This window comes from Mugil cephalus, chromosome 2, assembly GCF_022458985.1.
Source record: "Mugil cephalus isolate CIBA_MC_2020 chromosome 2, CIBA_Mcephalus_1.1, whole genome shotgun sequence".
NCBI lineage: Eukaryota > Metazoa > Chordata > Actinopteri > Mugiliformes > Mugilidae > Mugil > Mugil cephalus.
The window spans coordinates 3,695,508-3,715,044 of NC_061771.1; the positions used below are offsets into that span (position 1 = coordinate 3,695,508).

Consider the following 19,537-nt stretch of genomic DNA (forward strand, 5'->3'; position numbering starts at 1 on the left):
ATCCCACACCAGTCCAGTGATACAATACTGAAAGATGGTACAGACAAACAGGAATCAAAACATTTACACCTGCCACCAATCCCTGGTAAGGGTCAGCCCACACCTCATCCACCTCTGACTCCCTGCACCACAGGCCAGGGTGGAACTCTTAGGCAGGGATCTAAACAAAAATCCAGACAAGTACGGCTCCCAACTATTGCAGCTAAAGGTCAGCTCACACATCTGACACCACCCATCCCAGGCCAGTCTGATGGTAAAAGACTGAAAGACAGTACAGACAAACAGCAATCTAAACATGTATACCTGCCACCAATCCCTGGTGAGGGTAAGCCCACACCACATCCACCCCTGACTACCACCACCATAGCTAAAGGTCAGCTAACACACCTGGCCCCACCTATCTCAGCCCAGTCTAGTGATAAAATACTGAAAGACAGTGCAGACAAACAGGAATCAAAACATTTACACCTGCCACCAATACCTGGTAAGGGTCAGCCCACACCACATCCACCCCTGTATCCCCACACCACAGGTCAGGATAGTAGAGTCAAGCATCTAACCTAATATCAAGACAAGTACACCTCCCCACCACCACAGCTACAGGTCAGCTCACACATCAGACCCCACCCATCCCAGGCCAGTCTAGTGATAAAACAATGAAATACTGTACAAACAGGAATCTAAACATATACACTTGCCACCCATCCCTGGTAAGGGAGGTCAGGTCAGCTCACACATCTGACCTTACCCATCCCAAGCCAGTCTAGTAGTAAAATACTCAAAGACAGTACAAACAGGAATCTAAACATGTACACCTGCCACCAATCCCTGGGAATGTTCAACCCACACCACATCCACCCCTGAATCCCCACACCACAGGCCAGGATAGTAGAGTCAAGCAGGGATCTAACCTAATATCATGACAAGCACACCTCCCCACCACCACAACTAAAGGTCAGCTCACACATCTGACCCCACCCACCCCAGGCCAGTCTAGTGGTCAAATACTGAAAGACAGTACAGACAAACAGGAATCTAAACACCTGCCACCAATCCCTGGTAAGTTTTGGCTCACCCCAAATCCACCTCTGACTCTCCACACCACAGGTCAGAATAGTACAGTTAAGCAGGGATCTAAACAAAGATCAAGACAAGTACGGCTCCCAACCATTTCAGCTAAAGGTCAGCTCACACATCTGACCCTGCCCATCACAGGCCAGTCTAGTGGCAAAATACTGAAAGATGGTACAGACTAAGAGCAATCTAAACATGTAAACCTGCCACCAATCCGTTAGATTCAGCCTACACCACATCAACCTCTGATTTCTCACACCACAGGTCAGGGTAGTACAGTCAAGCAGGCATCTAAACAAATATCAAGACAAGTACACCTCTCCACCACCACAGCTAAAAGTCAGCTCACACATCCAACCCCACCCATCCCACGCCAGTATAGTGATAAAATAATGAAAGACAGTATAGACAAACAGAAATCTGCACACATACATCTGCCACCACCCCTGGTAAGGGTAAGCCCACACCACATCAATCTCTGACTCCCCGCACCACAGGTCAGAATAGTACAGTCAGGCAATCTAAACAAAGATCAAGACAATTATTGCTCCTAACCATTGCAGCTAAAGGTCAGCTCACACATCTGACCCATTCCAGGGGTGGTAAAATACAGAGAGACGGTACAGACAAACAAGAATATAAACATTTACACCTGGCAACTATCCCTGGTGATGGTCAGCCCACACCACATCCATACCTGACTCCCCACCACCACAACAAAATGTCAGCTCACACATTTGACCCCACCCATCCCAGGTCAGTGTAGTGTACAGACAAACAGGAATCTAAACATGTACACCTGCCAGCAATCCCTAAGGCCCAGCCCACACCACATCCACCTCTGACTCCCCACACCACAAGTCAGGATAGTACAGTTAGGCAGGAATCTAAAGTAAGATCAAGACAAGTACAGCTCCCAACCATTGCAGCTGAAGGTCACCTCACAACTGACCCCACCAATTCCAGGCCAGTATATAGCGGTAAAATACTGCAAGACAGTACAGACAAACAGCAATCTAAACATGTACCCCTGCCACCAATCCGTAAGGTTCAGCTTACACCACATCCACCTGAAGAAGATGGTGAGAAGAAGTAGGTGTGAAAATTTAAAAGCCCCCCTCATCTAAAACCAAGTTAAAGCTTGTAAGACAAACTAAATTGTTTGTGTATGTTTTCCTTATGGGTTTTCCCCGAGTCCTTCGGTTTCCTCCCACGTTTTGAAGACATGCACTAGTTATTATTTGTTGTATTGTATAACATTAAAACTAAACAAAACAAAACAAAAAAATTCTATTGTGTGTCGTATTATTTCATCCACCAACAAACTGTTTCATGTTTATGTTAAAAGTTTCTTCCTTGGTGGTTCATGTCTTGCTTTACTTCCTGTGATTATATGATTGGTTTCACCTTGTGTGCTCTTTCCTTAAGGTTCATGGATCTTTATTGTCATTTATATATCTGTACATACGAAATTTGTTTCTTAATGCTTGAAGCATATGTACATAAAGCAAATACGAACTTATAGTGCAGAAAACTAAAATGTGCAATAAAACTGCATCAATGCAGTGCGAACAAAAAAAAAAAAAAAATGTAATAGAGTGCATGTTCAGACAATTTTTCCCTGTTGGGATTGTGTATGATAGAGTTCTATATTTACCATAGACATATATACGTAGAGGCCGCATTGAGTGCTGATTGTATGTCAATGCCGCCGCCATTTTTGCATATGTGTGTGTGTACATACAGAATGTTCATCAATGTGAGTATAAAAACGATTAATCAAAATCAGTTACATGTAAACGTTAGTCAGAAATTATTCAGAAAATCCTGATGTCACATCTACATTTCAGTATCTGGTTATTATATAATAACGGTTACAGTATATCAACCGTATGATAATCGTATTTGTACAATTATTTCACCCTCTGTATGATGTGCTATCAATAATTCCAAAAATTACATTACACATATATGATAATTTGACCCCTTCAATACTTTTGGTATGATAATTTGTTATGGTACAGCTGTGGTACAGAACTAATATTAGCCTAGCGGTTAATCTTAGCCGGATCTGATTCCATAAATACAGAGGGAGAATATGAAATTAAACATGAAAACAAGCGAAAAAGGTAATAATAACATGTACTCAATAAATAAATAATTAAACTAAATAATAAAATGGTGTTTAATCTCACATGATTTATAATCCTAATTATCTATATTGGTAACAACAATTTTGATTTAAAAAAAAAAAAAACTGCACGTGTCTTAGGTGCAGTTTTGGGCTCTCCAAAAAAGTGACGTAGTCTGACGTTCAAATTTTGAACAGTATATTGATGTCTAAATTGGGTCATGGTTAGACATCCAGAATTGGTTGTGGACTGACACACACAATATAGACATGAGTTGTTTCCCAAATATATTAGTGTGTGTGTGTTAATGGCTGAATAAGAGGCATTAACATAATTGAACTACGAACTAAAATGAGTTTGACACCTCTGGTAAATATATTTTTATGCTTTGATTTCCACTAAAATGTTGGCTTTTTAATTATTAATGTAATGTGGTTTTATATTCTAGATATTTCATTATTTCACTTTGCTATTGTAACACATCTGATGGTTGTGAACTTCACCCTCAGAATCTGTTCTGCCAGTCTACACTTGTCATACTTGAAACACTTTAACAGAGGGACACATACTTACTGTAATGCCGACAAGAAGTTGTTCAGGAAAACTATTAGTTGTGTTTGTTCACTTTTATGCACTTGATGAGGAGTTCATGGTGCCTGGGAACAGCTGACACCTCAAGATTCTGTTATATTAATCTACAACAGCAGTAAATGTCCAGTGAGATCACAAAGGAAACGTTTGACTGGTACTCTGAAAACAAATAAAACTCATATTCTCTCAGCGGGAGAGGATTGTTTGGCTCCTTCTACTTTTCAGTCTGACTTTCTCTGAGTCCCCAGACTTTCAGTAAATCTGACTCCTTTTGAACAAAATAAACATACACACTCTCTCACTCATAAACACGGATGAGGAGAATGACGACATCATCATCATACCCGACAGTCACGTCATCACTGAGATGTCTTTCACCAGTCTGTTTCCTCCACTTAAAGCCTTGTAAAGTTTTGTGTGAAATTGTAAACAGTAAGGAGGTTCAAGAGTCCCAGCATCAATAGTTTACAGGAAGACCTCTGTGTGATAAAGACACAAAGGTGTCCAGAATCTTTGCATTCGGAGAAGTCCACAATATTTGTTCTTCTGCAGTCAAGGGGCACAGATGAGATTAACAGTTAATTGATTTGCATCCATAGAAATCTTGTCTTGAATGTGACTAATGTCTTTCATGCAGAAAATATGTTCTTCAGCGCTTCAGCAGCACAGTGACATCTGGTGGTTCCCAAAAATCACTCAACTTTCCAAGACTCATCATCCTACAAAAGTAACTTCATGAGAGAAAACACACCCCTACCATTTAGAATGTCTCACATAAATCTTTGTGGTTATATCAACTATATATCATACAGTATATATATATATATATATATCTTCCCAGCGGGAAGGTCTGGGTATGAGTCCAGCTCGGGCCTTTCTGGGTAGAGTTTGCATGTTATCCCTGTGTCTGCGTGGGTTTTCTCCAGGGGTGAGTGTGAGTGCAAATGGTGGCTTGTCTATGTGTTGGTCCTGTGATAGGCTGGGGACCTGTCCAGGGTGTACCCTGCCTCCCACCCGATGACAGCTGTGATAGATTCCAGCAACCTCTGCGACCCTAATGAGGATTAAGTGGTAGTATAAGATGTGACGAGATTTATTTATATTTCTAGGAGTTTTCACATCTCTGCAATGGACCAAAAATGGCTGTGTTAAACCAATACATGCATCAAGTTCAGTTATATCTGTTTATTTAGAAGGAAATAGTTTTCACTTTTTTTTGTTAGTCAGTGGGGAAGCAGAAACCTCACTCCTGCTCTCCTGAAATCAGATATGTTGGTTTCATCTGTTCTTGTAGGGGCAGAAGTCCTAATGGATAAACACAAAACATCTAAATAGGACAAAGTTAAGATGTCTCACATTGATCCTACAGATCAAGACGAGGACCGAGACAATCATAAAAACTCACTCCCCTGAACATCCATTCATTCTGAGGCCTGCTCTCTTGGGCTAGACACACAGGACTTGCATTTAACTAACGCAGATCTAGAGCTGTTTGTGAGTGACTTCAACGGATCCAAAAGTGTTGATGACAATGACGATGTTGTTTGCATAGGCAGCTAACCTTTACATAAACCAAATGCTGCCCTGAAGTGTTGGTGAATAACCAAGGACTGACATAAGACAGCATTTGTTTACCACCCATCTAGCAGGGGAACCATAGAGAGAGAACACTATATACAAAAAAACAAAAACGAATTGGTCAAGTGCTGCAAAGAGACAGGACAAATGTGAACAAAGGAATTGTCAGTTCTGATGAAGGCTAGGGTTAGAAAAACGGACAGGTTTTAGTCCTTATGAAATTCTCTTTGCTTTCACAAAAAATGAATTGGCCCATAAACAGCGACTCCCTCACCCTAATCAGATGATAAGTTGTGTTGTGTCTTCCGCTTACTAATATCCACAAAGGCCTTTGCTTTGTTTTTATATGTGCTTTACAGTTAGAGACACATCTACACATTCACTCACACAAGCACACACACATTCACACACCAGTGCCACGCATTGGGAGTAACTTGTGGTTCAGTGCCCTTACTTTGGCATGTGGCACCTTCAGGGATCGAGCCTCTAACCCTCTGGTATGTGAACAACCTGCTCAGAAAATATGTGGATCTGTGTGATTGGACTGTAGGGAGAGACTTGATAAGGAAGAGAGTGCACCTACTAATCACATGTCCAGCCTTCCGGATCAATTTGTTGATCCTACTGATGTCTTTTTTGCTGGTACTACTCTTCCAACCAACCACAGCAAAGTACAGGTCGCTCACTACAACAGACTGGTAGAAAGACTCTTACTGCACAGATTGAATGACCTGATCTTCCTGAGAAAGTGGAGTCTACGCAGGCCCTTCTTGTACATAGCATCACTGTTGTCCCTCCAGTCCAGCCTGTTGTTCATGTGGACTCCCAAGTACTTGCACTTGTATTTGCACGTCCAGGCCCTGGATGGTGATGGGCTCCACTGGTGACCTCTTCCGCATGAAGTCAATGACCAGCTCCTTGATCTTGTCCACATTCAGGAGTAGGTGGTTTGCCTGGGACCACTCCACAAAGTTCTTGATCAGTGTCCTATACTCCACCTCCTCTCCATCTGTGATACAACCTACTATTGCAGAGTCATCATAGAACTTCTGCAGGTGGCAGGACTCAGAGCTGTATTGGACCCAGAGCTGTATCAGAGCTGTGAAGGTTGTTGTGGTGGCGACCTGGACCCATGTTAGCGTCTTTAGTTCTTAAACAAATAGACCACACTTCACTGAGTGGACATCAGCTTCATGCATAATTGCTGGTGAGATGAAAATAGTTCCAGCAAAAACCATGGCACCATGAGGATCTCAACAAAAGTAACATATTTGCATTGAATTACCAACTTTTTTTGTTTTGTGAAGTATCCTGAATAACCAATTGGGCAGTGTTTGTGTCGCCTGTCTGTCAGCACATCATCTTTTGTGGGAGACTCATCATGCGACCAAATAGCCTTCTGCAGGGTGAGATGGAACAAGAGGCCTATGGACATTTACAAATATGTATAGCCATGCCTTGGTTAACTAAATTTGAATGGCACAATGAGTCTGCAACAGCAGGGTTAGTCACGGTGCCCTCCAACAACATGTTTGGATGTAGGAATTTATTTGCAAAATTGCTGCCTTCTTTCACTTTATTGTCCAACCTTACCCTTTGTCACACCGACTTTGCTTCTTACTATGTACCATTCAAGGAAAAATGCTCCCGATTAAGAGTATTTATCTTGGTGGGGTACTGTGAATAATGGTCACAAATTTGATACTGAGAGAACTTGACTGAAGTGGAATTAACCGAAGTGTTGCAACTGCATTTGCAAATCTTTCAGTGTCCAAGCCATTTAGAAGTGCAACTTTACAGAACCAGTTGACACTGGATATTTTGCTTGCCAGAAAAACAGTCATTGTAACTTAAATAGGACTGTCTGTTGTATTGACAATCCTGATTTTTTTTGGTAACATGGCTCATGTTGTTTTTCACTGAATAGCTGATACAGCTGAGGACAGAAGCAAGAACTGGTGGTCTTGGTTGAGTGTGAGTAGAAATCCCTTATTTGGAGTGATTATTATGTTTTGAATGTCAGTTTGAGAGCTGTAACTTGTTTAAATTTTCTACACCACATGGTAATGTTGGTTTTTATTGCACAGCACAGGGCTCAAGATTCAGCTTGTGCTGTTCAGACATTTGCAACAGAAGTGTTGCAAACTTTAAACTCATGTTCTGGTATTTGGTGCTGGAAATGATGGTGTTAGCATTGATGCTGAATAAATCAAAGCGAGTGCCAATTTAACTCAAATACAAGCTCTCGGAGTCACTGTGGTTGATTGAGCCACACAAGGAAGTTTATGCCTGAAAATAACTTTAAATTGATTCTCTTGGTTAGCTTTTCATACTGTCAGACGTCCTTTTAAATCTGGATCAGTCTTGAATGGAGATTAAATTGGTTCAGTTAAACTGGTTTAACTGTGTGACTGACAAAGGACAACTGCAAATGCACCAGTTAAAATTCATGAAAATACTTTATGAAAAAATGAAAATATATATAAAACCCATGTTCTTGTCATTCAGTTCCTCAAGAAACACTTCTAAATGACGTCATGTTCAACAAAGCAGATTTTCTGAAATAGTGGTAATCACAATGAAGAATTTTTACCTGCATGAAATTTTCTTACTTAGCCAGGTAGTGGCGCTATAAGCCTATAATGCAAAGGGTGCTGACAAGGAAACAAAGTTTATCCACCACTACACCGATTGTATCTGTCAAATTTCCTTTCAGTGTTTTTACAGAAATGAAGAACTATCATGATAGGACCCCAATGTTTGATTGACCAGTTCTTTTCATCGTGTGAACATGTATTATGAGTTTGATTGTGTGAGTTTGAGTGTGCTATATCAGTTAAGTAAACATGGCAACCTTTACTACGCATACTTTGAGAAGAAGATCCTGAGGAAACCAGTAACAATAATCTACTGATCAAACTCACCAGAGGCCTTCAGCGTCTCTTCATGATCCTGTCATAATTGTATCTGAATGACATACATGATCTGGGAAGATTTTTGACCTTTGTGAGATGTAGAAAAGGTGAGTGGATGGTTTCTACATGTGTGGTTCAACTGTGAATCGTGGAGGACGAGGTGTGATGGTGTGGGAGTACTTTACCTGGTTACCATGTTGGTGATTTACTCAAAAGTGAAGGCAGACCTAACTAACATGGCTACTACAGTGTGATATGCCGTTCCACCTGGTTTGAACTTTTGTTTTTCAATGATTCACACCTTCAGACTTCGTAAGAGCTATTTGACCAAGAAAGCATCAGATGACCTGGCCTCCACAATAACCGTCCTAAATCCAACTGAGATGATTTGGGATGAGTTGAACCGCACATAGTGTATCATCTACTTAAAAATTGGTTAAATTTTTTCAGAGAGGTATGTACTGACAAAATTATTGTACAAGTATACAAGTATATGTACGTAGGAGTAAGCATTTCTTCTTAAATTAACTCATAAAATGTGGAATTTCCTTCCTGTAAAATCAATCAAGATCAGTCCCTTGGAGGGGGTTCACAAAATGGGCATACTACAAAAGTAAAGGCACATGGTAGATGTTTTACACAGAATCTGAACACCACTTTATGTTCCTCCTCCGTTTAACAAGTTTTCTGTTGCAATGTTGGCTCATGGCTTGAGTCAGGTGTGTACTGTATTTAAGGATGTAGCTGAGAAGGTTAAATATGGAATATGAATGGATGTTTGAGGGTTTATTGAACCTTTTCACTCCCACAGTTCTTGCCATAATTTCTAACTGCTGCTAGTCTCAGTGTTGGGCATGTGATTGTGATTCAGAAAAAGGATTGTGTTCAAACTTTCTAGTGGAATCTATGATCTCTTCCTGTAAGCTCTTCCCTTTTTAGTCTCGTACAAAGTCCACATCTTGTGTAACAGACACAATGTAGTTTGTGGTGGTGATTCACATTTCAGAAAGATAGAGGAGATTACGTCTGATCTTGAGTACTACCAGTATTAGTAGCAGTACTACTTTTTATAAAAGAAAAAGTTTAATTAAAACATACTTTTATTGGAGATTGGAGATCTTTTCCTGGTTTTACTTGTTTTAATTGCGGTTTCAGTTAAGTTAATTATTATTATAATTTTTTTGTTTTTGTTTTATGCACATTTTCAACATTAAATTAAAATGAAATAATAACAACAACAACAATAATATTTTATTATTGTTGTTATTGTTATTAACATCAGTCTAAAGAAGTTGTTCCATGCACTAGAAATATTGCTGGTGCTTTGACCACTGCATTAATTGAAGTAAGGAGTATTGAACTGAATTAAAGGAATTGTTATCTTCTATAACGAGATCTCATGTTTTTAGTTTGGTGCCTCTTCTCCTGCCAAAACATCGGAAGTGATTTACTTACTGTACTGTATGTGCATGCATTTGCTGTGGACATGATATGATCCCTGAAAGTGAGGGATGAGAAGTTCCATTCAAAACACCACTGAAGCCTGTGACAGGCATGAAACAGAATGTTGTCACGGAATCTCTGAGAGTTCTGACACAACATATAAGTCCTTCATCAGCTGAAGTACACAAACTCACATCTCGTTTATCGATTCCATTCGTATTTTAACAGTCAATTTTTCTTCAAAGACAGCTATGGCACTAAGGGACATGTCAGGTAAGCTGATAGCTGGTAAAAGAAATGTCACATTCTTAACGGCTTTCATTGTGGATATGAATGCATTAACTAATTTCTGAGGCTCTTTAACGACGATTGGGGCTTTTACATTGTATTTCATACATAATCCTCACATTTCCCTTGTTGAAACAATAAGTATTTTCTCCTTTCAACAACATGTTTCTCATCCTGTGCAGACAACTTCCCAATAATCGAGGGAACCTTACTGGCCTCCCGCTATGAGGTCCAGGCCTTTCTTGGCGAAGGCAGTTTTGGAAAGGTTGCTAAGTGTGTGGACACTTCTACCAACACTTATTCGGCCATAAAAATCACCAAGGACCATCCCATTATTGCTGCACAAGCACTGGAGGAGGTACAGCACAAATAGCACATTTACAGTGACCCCAGATCAGAAGTGAAGCTGGGATATTCTTGTAAAGATGTTTTCATAATTTATTACTATGTCGCATGTGTTTTAGGTGACTACAAACTGTACAAATCTAATCTTTTGTCTCTACCACAGATTAAGATCTTGAAAGAACTGCAGTCTCTTGATCCAGATGAGTGCAATTTTGTAAGATGGGCCGGCTTATTCTACCACCAAAGATTCATTTGTCTACAGTTTGAGCTTCTGGACCTGAGCCTGCGTGATTATATGAAAGAGAGACATTACCAGCCTCTCTCTGTGCAATGCATCCGCCCTGTTCTGCATCAGGCATTTTACTTTTTACCATTCTCAGTATTATCAAGTATAAAGTTTTTTGACAAAAGTGAATAATTATTTATGTGCACAGTTGTGGCCTAACAAGAATGGTATAATTTCAGCTGAGCAAAGCACTGCTGCACCTGGATAACCTCCAAATAGTGCATGCAGATTTAAAGCCTGACAACATAATGGTTGTGGATCGTCGGCAACAGCCGCTGAGGGTCAAGATCATTGATTTTGGCCTGGCGTGCCATGTGTCTGACATTGTTCCAGGCTCAAGCATGCAGACCCTGTGGTACAGGTAAATATAGCAACCTTGGAGACAAAAGCATGGGGCAGAGATGCATCTTTTCTGTGTGCGTAGTGGAAGTAGCTTCAGTGTTAAAGTGTAATATTGTTTTATTCTGTTTGCTCAGAGCACCAGAGGTCATGCTTGGTACCGACTTTGATGAGGCAATAGACATGTGGTCTCTTGGTGTGTTCGCTGCCGAACTGACTCTGGGCTACCCACTTTTCTACGGGTTTCACGAATACGATGTGGTGAGTTATTTACTCTACAGATGTGAGATTTCTGCTTCTGAATCAAGTCTTGCATCTTCTAAATATCTTTAATGTAATGTTTTATGTGTTTCCAGATGAGGTTCATCGTGGAGACCTTAGGTCAGCCACCAGACTTTCAGCTGAACTCCAGTCAAAACACCACCCAGTTCTTTCGCTCGCAAGGCACGTTACATGGAAAGACCTGGAAACTGAAGGTATCTATCTATCTATCTATCTATCTATCTATCTATCTATCTATCTATCTATCTATCTATCTATCTATCTATCTATCTATCTATCTATCTATCTATCTATCTATCTATCTATCTAGATACATTGTATAACTTAAAGACTGTCTCTTTACAGACTGCAGATGAGTTTGTCACAGAAACTGGTCACATTTACAGAGACACCAGAATTTACCATCTCAGCTCTCTTGATGTCTTGGGGGAGGTTGGTGCTCTTTTAGAATCAGGCAACTTTATTACAAGTATATACTACATTCCTCTGACTTTCATTTCTCATTTTTCCAGATGTTGTTTCTTAGAAACAAATCAGAGAGCAGGGTGAATTTGGTGAACTGTGTGGACCTCTTAAAACGCATGCTGGAGGTGGACCAATATGCTCGTATAATCCCCCTGAAAGTGCTTGAGCATGCATTCTTTACTGTGGAGCAGCAACCAGATGGCACACAAGACAGAGACATTAGCAGCCTGCGGGCTAATGTGGAGGAGGAGACACCAGTCATCACTGAGCAGCCTTTACCTCAGGATGACAGCACTGCATCCAAGACCACAACTCCTCATGAGGAAATATGCTTTACTTCTACAGAAAATGAAAAGCCAGAGGATGAGGAGAAGGAGGCAGCACACTCCCAGCTTGGTTAGTCCATGTGACACGTCTGACATCTGCTTGTGTTTGTAGCTTTGATCAAGTTAACATCACTTTTATTTGCGGTTTTCAGAAGTAGCACCACAGACCAGCAGCAAGACCCGGAGCCGTCTCAAGAAGTTTTTTAGCTGGTTCAAACGTGGCAAGGAATTCAGTCATCATTAAACTTAACTGTGATCATGATGTTTGGAGATTTGATTGTTTTGATTTTTACATTTATGTAATGTTAGCCATGGATGAGAAGTATAGAAAACAACACGAGAACAGCATCAAACCACTTGTGAAAACCACATGATATGTAAATACTGCTAGTGTGAATCCCACCATGAAAACTCAAAGACAAATGTTTCAGACATTTAAATTTCTGAAAATATATGTTTGAATGAGTGAATAGTTGGTGATGTTTTGCGTTCCAGACATTGTTCTCTCTGCAGATCTTGTTACGCTTGTGACCTTCTCTGGCCACAATCACATCATTTCAAAGTCGGTTACAGTAAATATAATGGAAATTGGGGAAATTAAGAGGCCAACAGATTTCACCAGCACATCACTATCATTTCCCTAGTACTCCAGTCACATTTAAAACATGGATACTGATTTAACTTTCTACATTTTTCAAACGAGGTTATTCTCAACACAATTCCAGATTACTTAGTTCCAGTTGCATTTTCCTCTTGTCACAGCATGATGTGTGGTGGAGTAGTACCAATGTTGTTAACACATGTGGAAATGAGGTTAAAGAGTAAATCTAACCAGGATAATGGATTAAGGAAATTAGCTTGCTTACCTGCTGATTATCTGCACAACCTATTACCTGAAATGTTAATACTGCTCTGTGCATGATGCTGTGTCTTAGTCAAAGACTTAAAAGCCAATCCAATATGTAACTAGTGATCAGCCACAATATTATGACTGACTGGTCATAATCACTGGTCAAGCAAATAACACAGATTATCTGGTTATCATGGTACCTGTCAGTGGGTGGAAAAATTAAGCACCTAGTGAATATTAGTTCTCAAAGTTGATGTTAGAAACAAGGAAAAATGCAAGTGGAAGGATTTGAGAGACTATGACTAAGGCCAAATTGTGATGGCAGCTCTTGTTGGGGATTCCTAGTTTGCAGTGCTAAATACGTATCAGAAATGGTACTGCTGGTTCTGCTAGAAAGATTTCAGAATACACAATGCATCCTGGTTTGTTTTGTATGTGGCTGAGTAGCTGTGGACCAGTCAGGGTGTCCATGTTGGCCCCTGTCCAATGCTGAAAGCACCTACTATGGACACATGAGCATGAGAATTAATGGAAGAAGGTGGTCTGGACTGACACCAGGATGCAAGGAACACCCCCTTAACAGTGTCAGGTGGTGGCCCATATAAAAGTTACATCCACATAAATGCATAAAGAACCCAGGTTCCCCAGAAGAACTTTATATCAAAGTAAGATCAACAGTGTTATTCACTTCACAGGCCTGATTTTAATGTTGTGGCTGCTTTAACCGTGCTGCCACATCTGATGGACACTATAAAATCTTTTTCAAAATTGTTGGGCTATTCCATCAATTCGAGTAAATCTGAGGCAATGCCTCGCTTCAAGTCATGTATTCCGCTTATGGTGGAGAGGTTTAATTTTAGGTGGTTACGCAAAGGAATGAAATATCTTGGCATCAATCTGTCCAAGGATATAGGCGAAATAGTGGCACTGAATTTTAACCTGTTATTTCAGAAAGTTAAAACAAACTTTGATAAATGGGAAAAAATTAATATGACATTGTGACACAGTGTCATGAAGTGATAGTTACCCCTCAGTTTAGCTATGCCGCAATGATGTTATCAATTAAGATACCATCTACCATTTTTAGACAACTGGATGATGTAATAAAACATTTTCTATGGAGTGGAAAAAGGCCACGAATAAAACTGAAAAAGTTATGTACACATAAAGAGAAGGGAGGCCTGGGCCTCCCAGATCTTAAACTGTATTATTTAGCTTTTGAGATGACCAAAATAGCAAGTTATTGCCAAGTTACGGAGGACAAAGCAGGTTGGATGGAGAAAAGAAGATATGTTCTCCTTTCCAAACCATGGAAGTTTTATCACAAAAACACACTATACTTCAACACTCAAAAGATGTCTGGATCAGAGTGCATAAAATGTTCAAAATTACCCACACATTACAAAGATACTCATCCCCGTGGCATAATCCTGATGTCTGTACTGGAAAGAAATCTGTGTATTGGAAACAGTGGAACTCAAAAGACATAAGTGTTATTAACAATCTATTCAAAGATGGGGTGTTTTTGTCATACGATACGTTGTTGCAGAAATTTAATCTGATGGGAAAAGATAATTTTTGGAAATTTTTACAAATAAGGAGTTATATTAACTCAAAGACTTACAATATTGCTGATAATACGTGATAGAATATATGAAACTTCCACTTGGAAAATGAAATGAAAATGACAGTTTTACAGAATTGTTAATTTTTTTCTCAGCAATGACTCTAACCAGATAAAGATGATTTGGCAGAGGGACCTTGGTGGAGAGACTGAAGATGACAAATGCGCGACGATTGTGGCTGGTTGTGGTAAATATGTGAGAGAGGCAAGGGGTAAACTTACACAATATAACGTTTTACATACTATTACATACCATCCAGATTGTATTAAATTAAACTTTCAGGTGATGACCTGTGTTGGAAATGAAAAAAGAAGTTGGAACTTTTGTTCACTGTATGGGATACCCCTTGGGATAGGTTTGGGGACTACATAAGGGTAGACATTGACCCCTACTAGTACATTTATTTTTATTTATTTTATTATCTTTTCTCTCCTTCCTGTTTGTTTATTTTTTATTTATTTATTTATTTTTGTATCTACCGCCTTATCTTGTACATTAGACAAAAATTTTTGAGTCTGTCGTTAGGGTTACGTAATTGTATATTATTTGTTCCTGTATGGAGAATCTTGCCAAGTATGCCATGTACCAAGCCTTTGGAAAATGCAATAAAAACTTTAACCAGCAGGGAAGGCAAACTGATTTCAGTTCAGGGGGACACATACAGCCTAGTAACACACACACACACACACACACACACACACACACACACACACACACACACACACACACGTAAATAACAAATGTTTGTGTTAGAAACAACTTAAGTTGATAAATTTTTTAATTTTAGTGACCAGAACACTTATTCCATATTGCAGTGGTTCAGTCATCAGGGCTGTGATATGCTGCTGTTTCAGCATTGTTCAATTTCCGATGGCAGCGATGCTGAATTAAATTTATAATCCATCTGGCTGGGCTCTAGAAAAAGACACACACATACACAGACACACAAGTTAGAATGGGCACAGTCAGTGTAATGCTTTATCCTTATGCAGAAAATGCAAAATGGCAGAGCATGGCCTTCAAGTACTAGACATACACAAAACTCTTAGGTGAAACTCAAGAGTTTCACGTAACCTCTTGTGATTTGCTAAAATAGGTCGAAATGTAACCTAAGAAGTTTTGCTGCTTTGACTAGCATGCTCCTTGCTAAATGAAATATGCCTTACCTTCAAAGCAGTCAGGGATTTTGAGGCTTCCATCAATGCACTGAGTTGACACAGCAAACCCACAGTTTCTGGCCTTGCTCTTGCAGTACACAGAGACAAGTTCTTTGTGTAAGATTTTGTTAGGCTTGAAGTCTTCAATCCACTTTTTTTGTCCTTTATATAATATCCTCCCTCTCTGTATGTCAACCGTGCAAGCAGCTGTGAGTCACAAGAAGAAAAAAATGTGTTAAACAGCAGTTTGTGTTTGTTTTAACAAGAAACCGAGTGTTAAGCTGCATTATACCCAACTATTCAAACAATATTTTTTAAAATTACATCCTCTTCGCAGTCACTTCGCAGTATCATCCAAGAAACATAGCAAACATCAAAACAGGTGATGAAAAAAAAAAAAAAAAATCCAGCATTGCAGTCTTACCATTGCAGGATGGCTTCTCAGACCAATGCCCATCCTCTCTGCAAAAAACCTCCATACTTCCTTCCAGTATGTAGTCACTTAGGCAGCCATATTTTACACTTTCCTTGTAGTCATAGCTTCTCTTCACCTCGCTTGCCATGTAGCCTCTCTCAATGTTCTGCGGTGGAGGGCAGGTCACCACTATGAAGGAACAATTTAGTCTATTCATTAGAGACTCATAAAAACACAGCTAGCTAGACTTTATGTTGCCTGTCAGTATGTGTTTGATTTTTTTTGATTGAAGTGTTTATTTCGAATATGGAACAACATAATAAAAAAAGACGATAAGACAATTGTCTAAACATGAGATATAGCGTACATATTCGAAAAGGAGGCTTAGGAGGCCCCTTAAATATAACTAACTGAAATCCTTGTCTAAACCAAAAAAACAACAACAACACAAGACACTACCCTGTACCTCTGAAAAATAGTGTCTTTGTACTTTATTTTTTTTGTTTGCATATTTCTGCTAAATCTGATTGAAATGTACTGATCTGATTTGCTATTAACACATGTCCTAGCCCTTAATAGTTGTAAGGATACTGTTTAGTGTCCTGTTTCTTGGTTTTAAAAGCTTCATACCTTGACATTTTGGTGTCTCGGTCCAGGTGCCACTAGCTGTGCACTCTGCTCTTGCGTTGCCAATAATAACATGTGGAGGCAGGCATGCGTATGTCCCGATAGTCCCGTAATCAGTGGTATTCCCTCTGACAGTCTTTTCATACATTATCAGCCCGAACTCAGGGATTGGTGCGAGGCCACAAGTCACAGCTATGACGGAAGAGACAGAATATATTCATATTCACCTGCTGTTTCTACTTATAAGTATGTTTTCTTTTTATGCATTTGCAGGTCTCATTTAGATTTACAGCAAAATTAGTCATTGCTAAACAAGTACACATATGTTTTGCATAATACGCTATCAAGTTGAGGGACACAGCTTCTCTCTTGCATATCTTTTTTAAAGACCAGCTTTTTATGTTTTCTTTGTTTTGTGAAACAACTAACTCATTACATACGTTTGCATTCTGGTGCAGGTGTGCTCCATGTTCCATCGGCTTGACACACGGCCATGCTGGATCCAGTCAGTATATACCTGTGCAGTGCCATCTTAATCAGTCAATTAATGCTTCATTTTCAAATAAATAGAGACAACATATCCGATCAAATTCATACTTTATTCATTTATTTGAAGCCAAATACTGATTAGGAAGGAATTTATTTCACATTTATTTTGTGTTACGTAGACTATACTGTATAATAGATTATAGATTGCATTGTCCACACTTATTACAAACTATACACAAAAAAAAAGAAGAAATAAAAAGATATTATTGCTTTACCCTTCATCACAAGTATAGTTGATTGTGCTCTGGTATATGGTGTCATCGTAGTACAGTTGTCCATTCGGTGGCATATCAGGATAGGGACAATGCTTTGCTGCAGGAGAGAACATGTGTAAATGGAAGGTTATGGTGTTCAGTACATGTATATGAATAACACAGTTACTAAATGACACGTGTATTGCACTATATCGCACTATTCAGAAAATCCATTACTTAATTAAATTAGTCATATTGTAAATTGTGATTTAAATGTGTAATTTGTCACTATCTCAACAAGTTTTGAATCATCAGATTTTTTAAAAGGAATTATACTGATCTACTACTACTACAATTATTATTATTATTATCATTATTAATATTATTAATACCACTACTAATAATAGTAATAGTGATAAATATGAAAAACAATGTATCACTGTCCATGTTTCACCATGTTTTATATTTTTAATGGATATTCTTGTGTCACACTTATCCAATCCTGGGGCCAAATAAATAAGCAAACAAATAGAATAAATAAAATCTCTGTGTTGTAAAATTATGACAGCTATAGGACATCATGATATTCAGATTAGCAATTGTTACAATTATATGACAAATAATGATGTTTTTCTAGAAAAGTAGACAATTGTGTATATTATATTTGCTACATGTTTCTCTGTCAGAAATCCTTCTCTAGAATAATAAAGACCCACGTCTGCACATGAATCTGGTTTTGGTCCACTCTCCTTTGGCCGTGCAAACGATCGTGCGAGGGCCCAACGCGGAGGTGTATCCTTGTTTACAAGAGAGCGCTAACTCCACACCGGGGCTGAAGTATCTCTGGAGCCCAGACACCTGAACGTTATCAGGCAACTCAGGTCTGTGACATACTGTGAGAACAAAAGACATTATTAAGAACTGTGTGTACCCTGATTTTAAATATCTCGCTAAATGCACTGAAAATTAATACAGACTACATTGTTATCCTAAAGAGTATTTAGACAATACACAAGTGTCTGCGACAGACGTATTTAAACACTCAGTTTAGAGTAATAATTAATGAATGAATTTATTGTCTGAATATTCTGTTCTGAACACTCTTCTAAGTGTTATGTTGATCCACTTTTCCTGAACACTAAATGCAAAGCTGAAATGCTTATCATCATTCGAAATACTTATAAAACATGAATAAACTAAACATGCCCAGATTTAAAATAGATTCCTGAATAAGAATTTAGCTTTTGTTTAGACTGAAATGATAGGATTTTAAATTGGCACAGAAAAACAATTTTCAGTTTGAAACACTACTTGAAAAAAGAATAATTACCATGCATCCCTGAAATCCAAACTAAAACCATTACTACTCAGATTTCTTTAGAGCAAGACTATGGACTGTTAAATTGATAAAGATGTATATAGTCCTTTCAAGCTATATTAAAAGCCAGTAATAATACCATTTTCTTGTGCGAATGTGGTGAGAAATAGAACTGGACATAGCAGCAATGAAGTCAGCACGGGTTCCATCTTTTGTAGAAATATTTCGCCGTTCCCCAGTTCTTTCCTTTGGCCCTTGGTTCAAATACTGACTCTCTGTCTCTCTGTCACTGCTGTTTCTGTTCATCTCAAAGTAAACAGATAAGAGCAACACGAAGTAAACACTGCCTGCCTATCTTTGCTTTGTGCTTTTTTGCTTTCTATTTCAGTGACGGGTTATAATCCTTAACTTTTACTGGAAGTGTTGCACTCCCACTGTGGACTTTCACCTGTTACTGCAATGTTTTAAAGTTACAGAAAATATTTGTTTCCCATTTGATCCCAATTTTGCACCTTTTTACACCCTATGTGTTTTACTTAAAGAGACTCACAATGCTTTCAAACAAAAGGATAGCTTAAAATGATTTATGACACATTTTTGACAAGTTTCTAAAACCAGGTATTAATTCCCATGTTTGTGGCAAACTTGGTGTCATATGGAAGATGACTTAAAAACACTAAAATGCTTCCTATGAAAACAGAGTGATCTCAGTTAAAAAAGAAAGTGAATATTCAGAGA

At 38.9% G+C, this 19,537-nt stretch overlaps 3 protein-coding genes across 3 annotated transcripts; 2 read left to right on the plus strand and 1 right to left on the minus strand.

The window, feature by feature from the left end:
- The first annotated feature begins 9,882 nt into the window (after positions 1-9,882).
- On the plus strand, positions 9,883-10,846 carry LOC125004495 (homeodomain-interacting protein kinase 1-like). Its single transcript, XM_047579120.1, has 3 exons — positions 9,883-10,006; positions 10,204-10,379; positions 10,530-10,846. The coding sequence occupies exons 1-3, from the start codon at positions 9,985-9,987 to the stop codon at positions 10,782-10,784; spliced, it is 453 nt and encodes a 150-aa protein (XP_047435076.1). The 5' UTR covers positions 9,883-9,984; the 3' UTR covers positions 10,785-10,846.
- On the plus strand, positions 10,818-12,953 carry LOC125004494 (homeodomain-interacting protein kinase 2-like). The gene is made up of 6 exons (XM_047579119.1): positions 10,818-11,013; positions 11,129-11,252; positions 11,348-11,467; positions 11,619-11,705; positions 11,786-12,134; positions 12,217-12,953. Exons 1-6 carry the CDS (start codon positions 10,901-10,903, stop codon positions 12,306-12,308), a joined length of 885 nt encoding a protein of 294 aa, XP_047435075.1. The 5' UTR covers positions 10,818-10,900; the 3' UTR covers positions 12,309-12,953.
- Positions 12,954-15,299: 2,346 nt separating this feature from the next.
- LOC125004246 (beta-2-glycoprotein 1-like) lies at positions 15,300-19,104 on the minus strand. Its single transcript, XM_047578721.1, has 8 exons — positions 18,939-19,104; positions 18,198-18,374; positions 17,503-17,599; positions 17,179-17,255; positions 16,742-16,930; positions 16,121-16,300; positions 15,706-15,903; positions 15,300-15,454 (listed from the first exon to the last, which is right to left on the minus strand). The coding sequence occupies exons 1-8, from the start codon at positions 19,006-19,008 to the stop codon at positions 15,390-15,392; spliced, it is 1,053 nt and encodes a 350-aa protein (XP_047434677.1). The 5' UTR covers positions 19,009-19,104; the 3' UTR covers positions 15,300-15,389.
- Positions 19,105-19,537: the final 433 nt, after the last annotated feature.

Coding starts and splice junctions, on each gene's coding strand:
- LOC125004495 (XM_047579120.1), top strand. CDS start 9,985: ATGGCACTAAGGGACATGTCAG. Junction 10,007..10,203: donor GGCACTAAGGGACATGTCAG/GTAAGCTGATAG, acceptor CATCCTGTGCAG/ACAACTTCCCAATAATCGAG. Junction 10,380..10,529: donor CTGCACAAGCACTGGAGGAG/GTACAGCACAAA, acceptor TCTCTACCACAG/ATTAAGATCTTGAAAGAACT.
- LOC125004494 (XM_047579119.1), top strand. CDS start 10,901: ATGGTTGTGGATCGTCGGCAACAGCCGCTGAGGGTCAAGATCATTGAT. Junction 11,014..11,128: donor ATGCAGACCCTGTGGTACAG/GTAAATATAGCA, acceptor CTGTTTGCTCAG/AGCACCAGAGGTCATGCTTG. Junction 11,253..11,347: donor GGTTTCACGAATACGATGTG/GTGAGTTATTTA, acceptor ATGTGTTTCCAG/ATGAGGTTCATCGTGGAGAC.
- LOC125004246 (XM_047578721.1), bottom strand. CDS start 19,008: ATGGAACCCGTGCTGACTTCATTGCTGCTATGTCCAGTTCTATTTCTC. Junction 17,600..18,197: donor AACCAGATTCATGTGCAGAC/GTGGGTCTTTAT, acceptor TCTCTCCTGCAG/CAAAGCATTGTCCCTATCCT. Junction 16,931..17,178: donor ACCTGCACCAGAATGCAAAC/GTATGTAATGAG, acceptor CTTCCGTCATAG/CTGTGACTTGTGGCCTCGCA.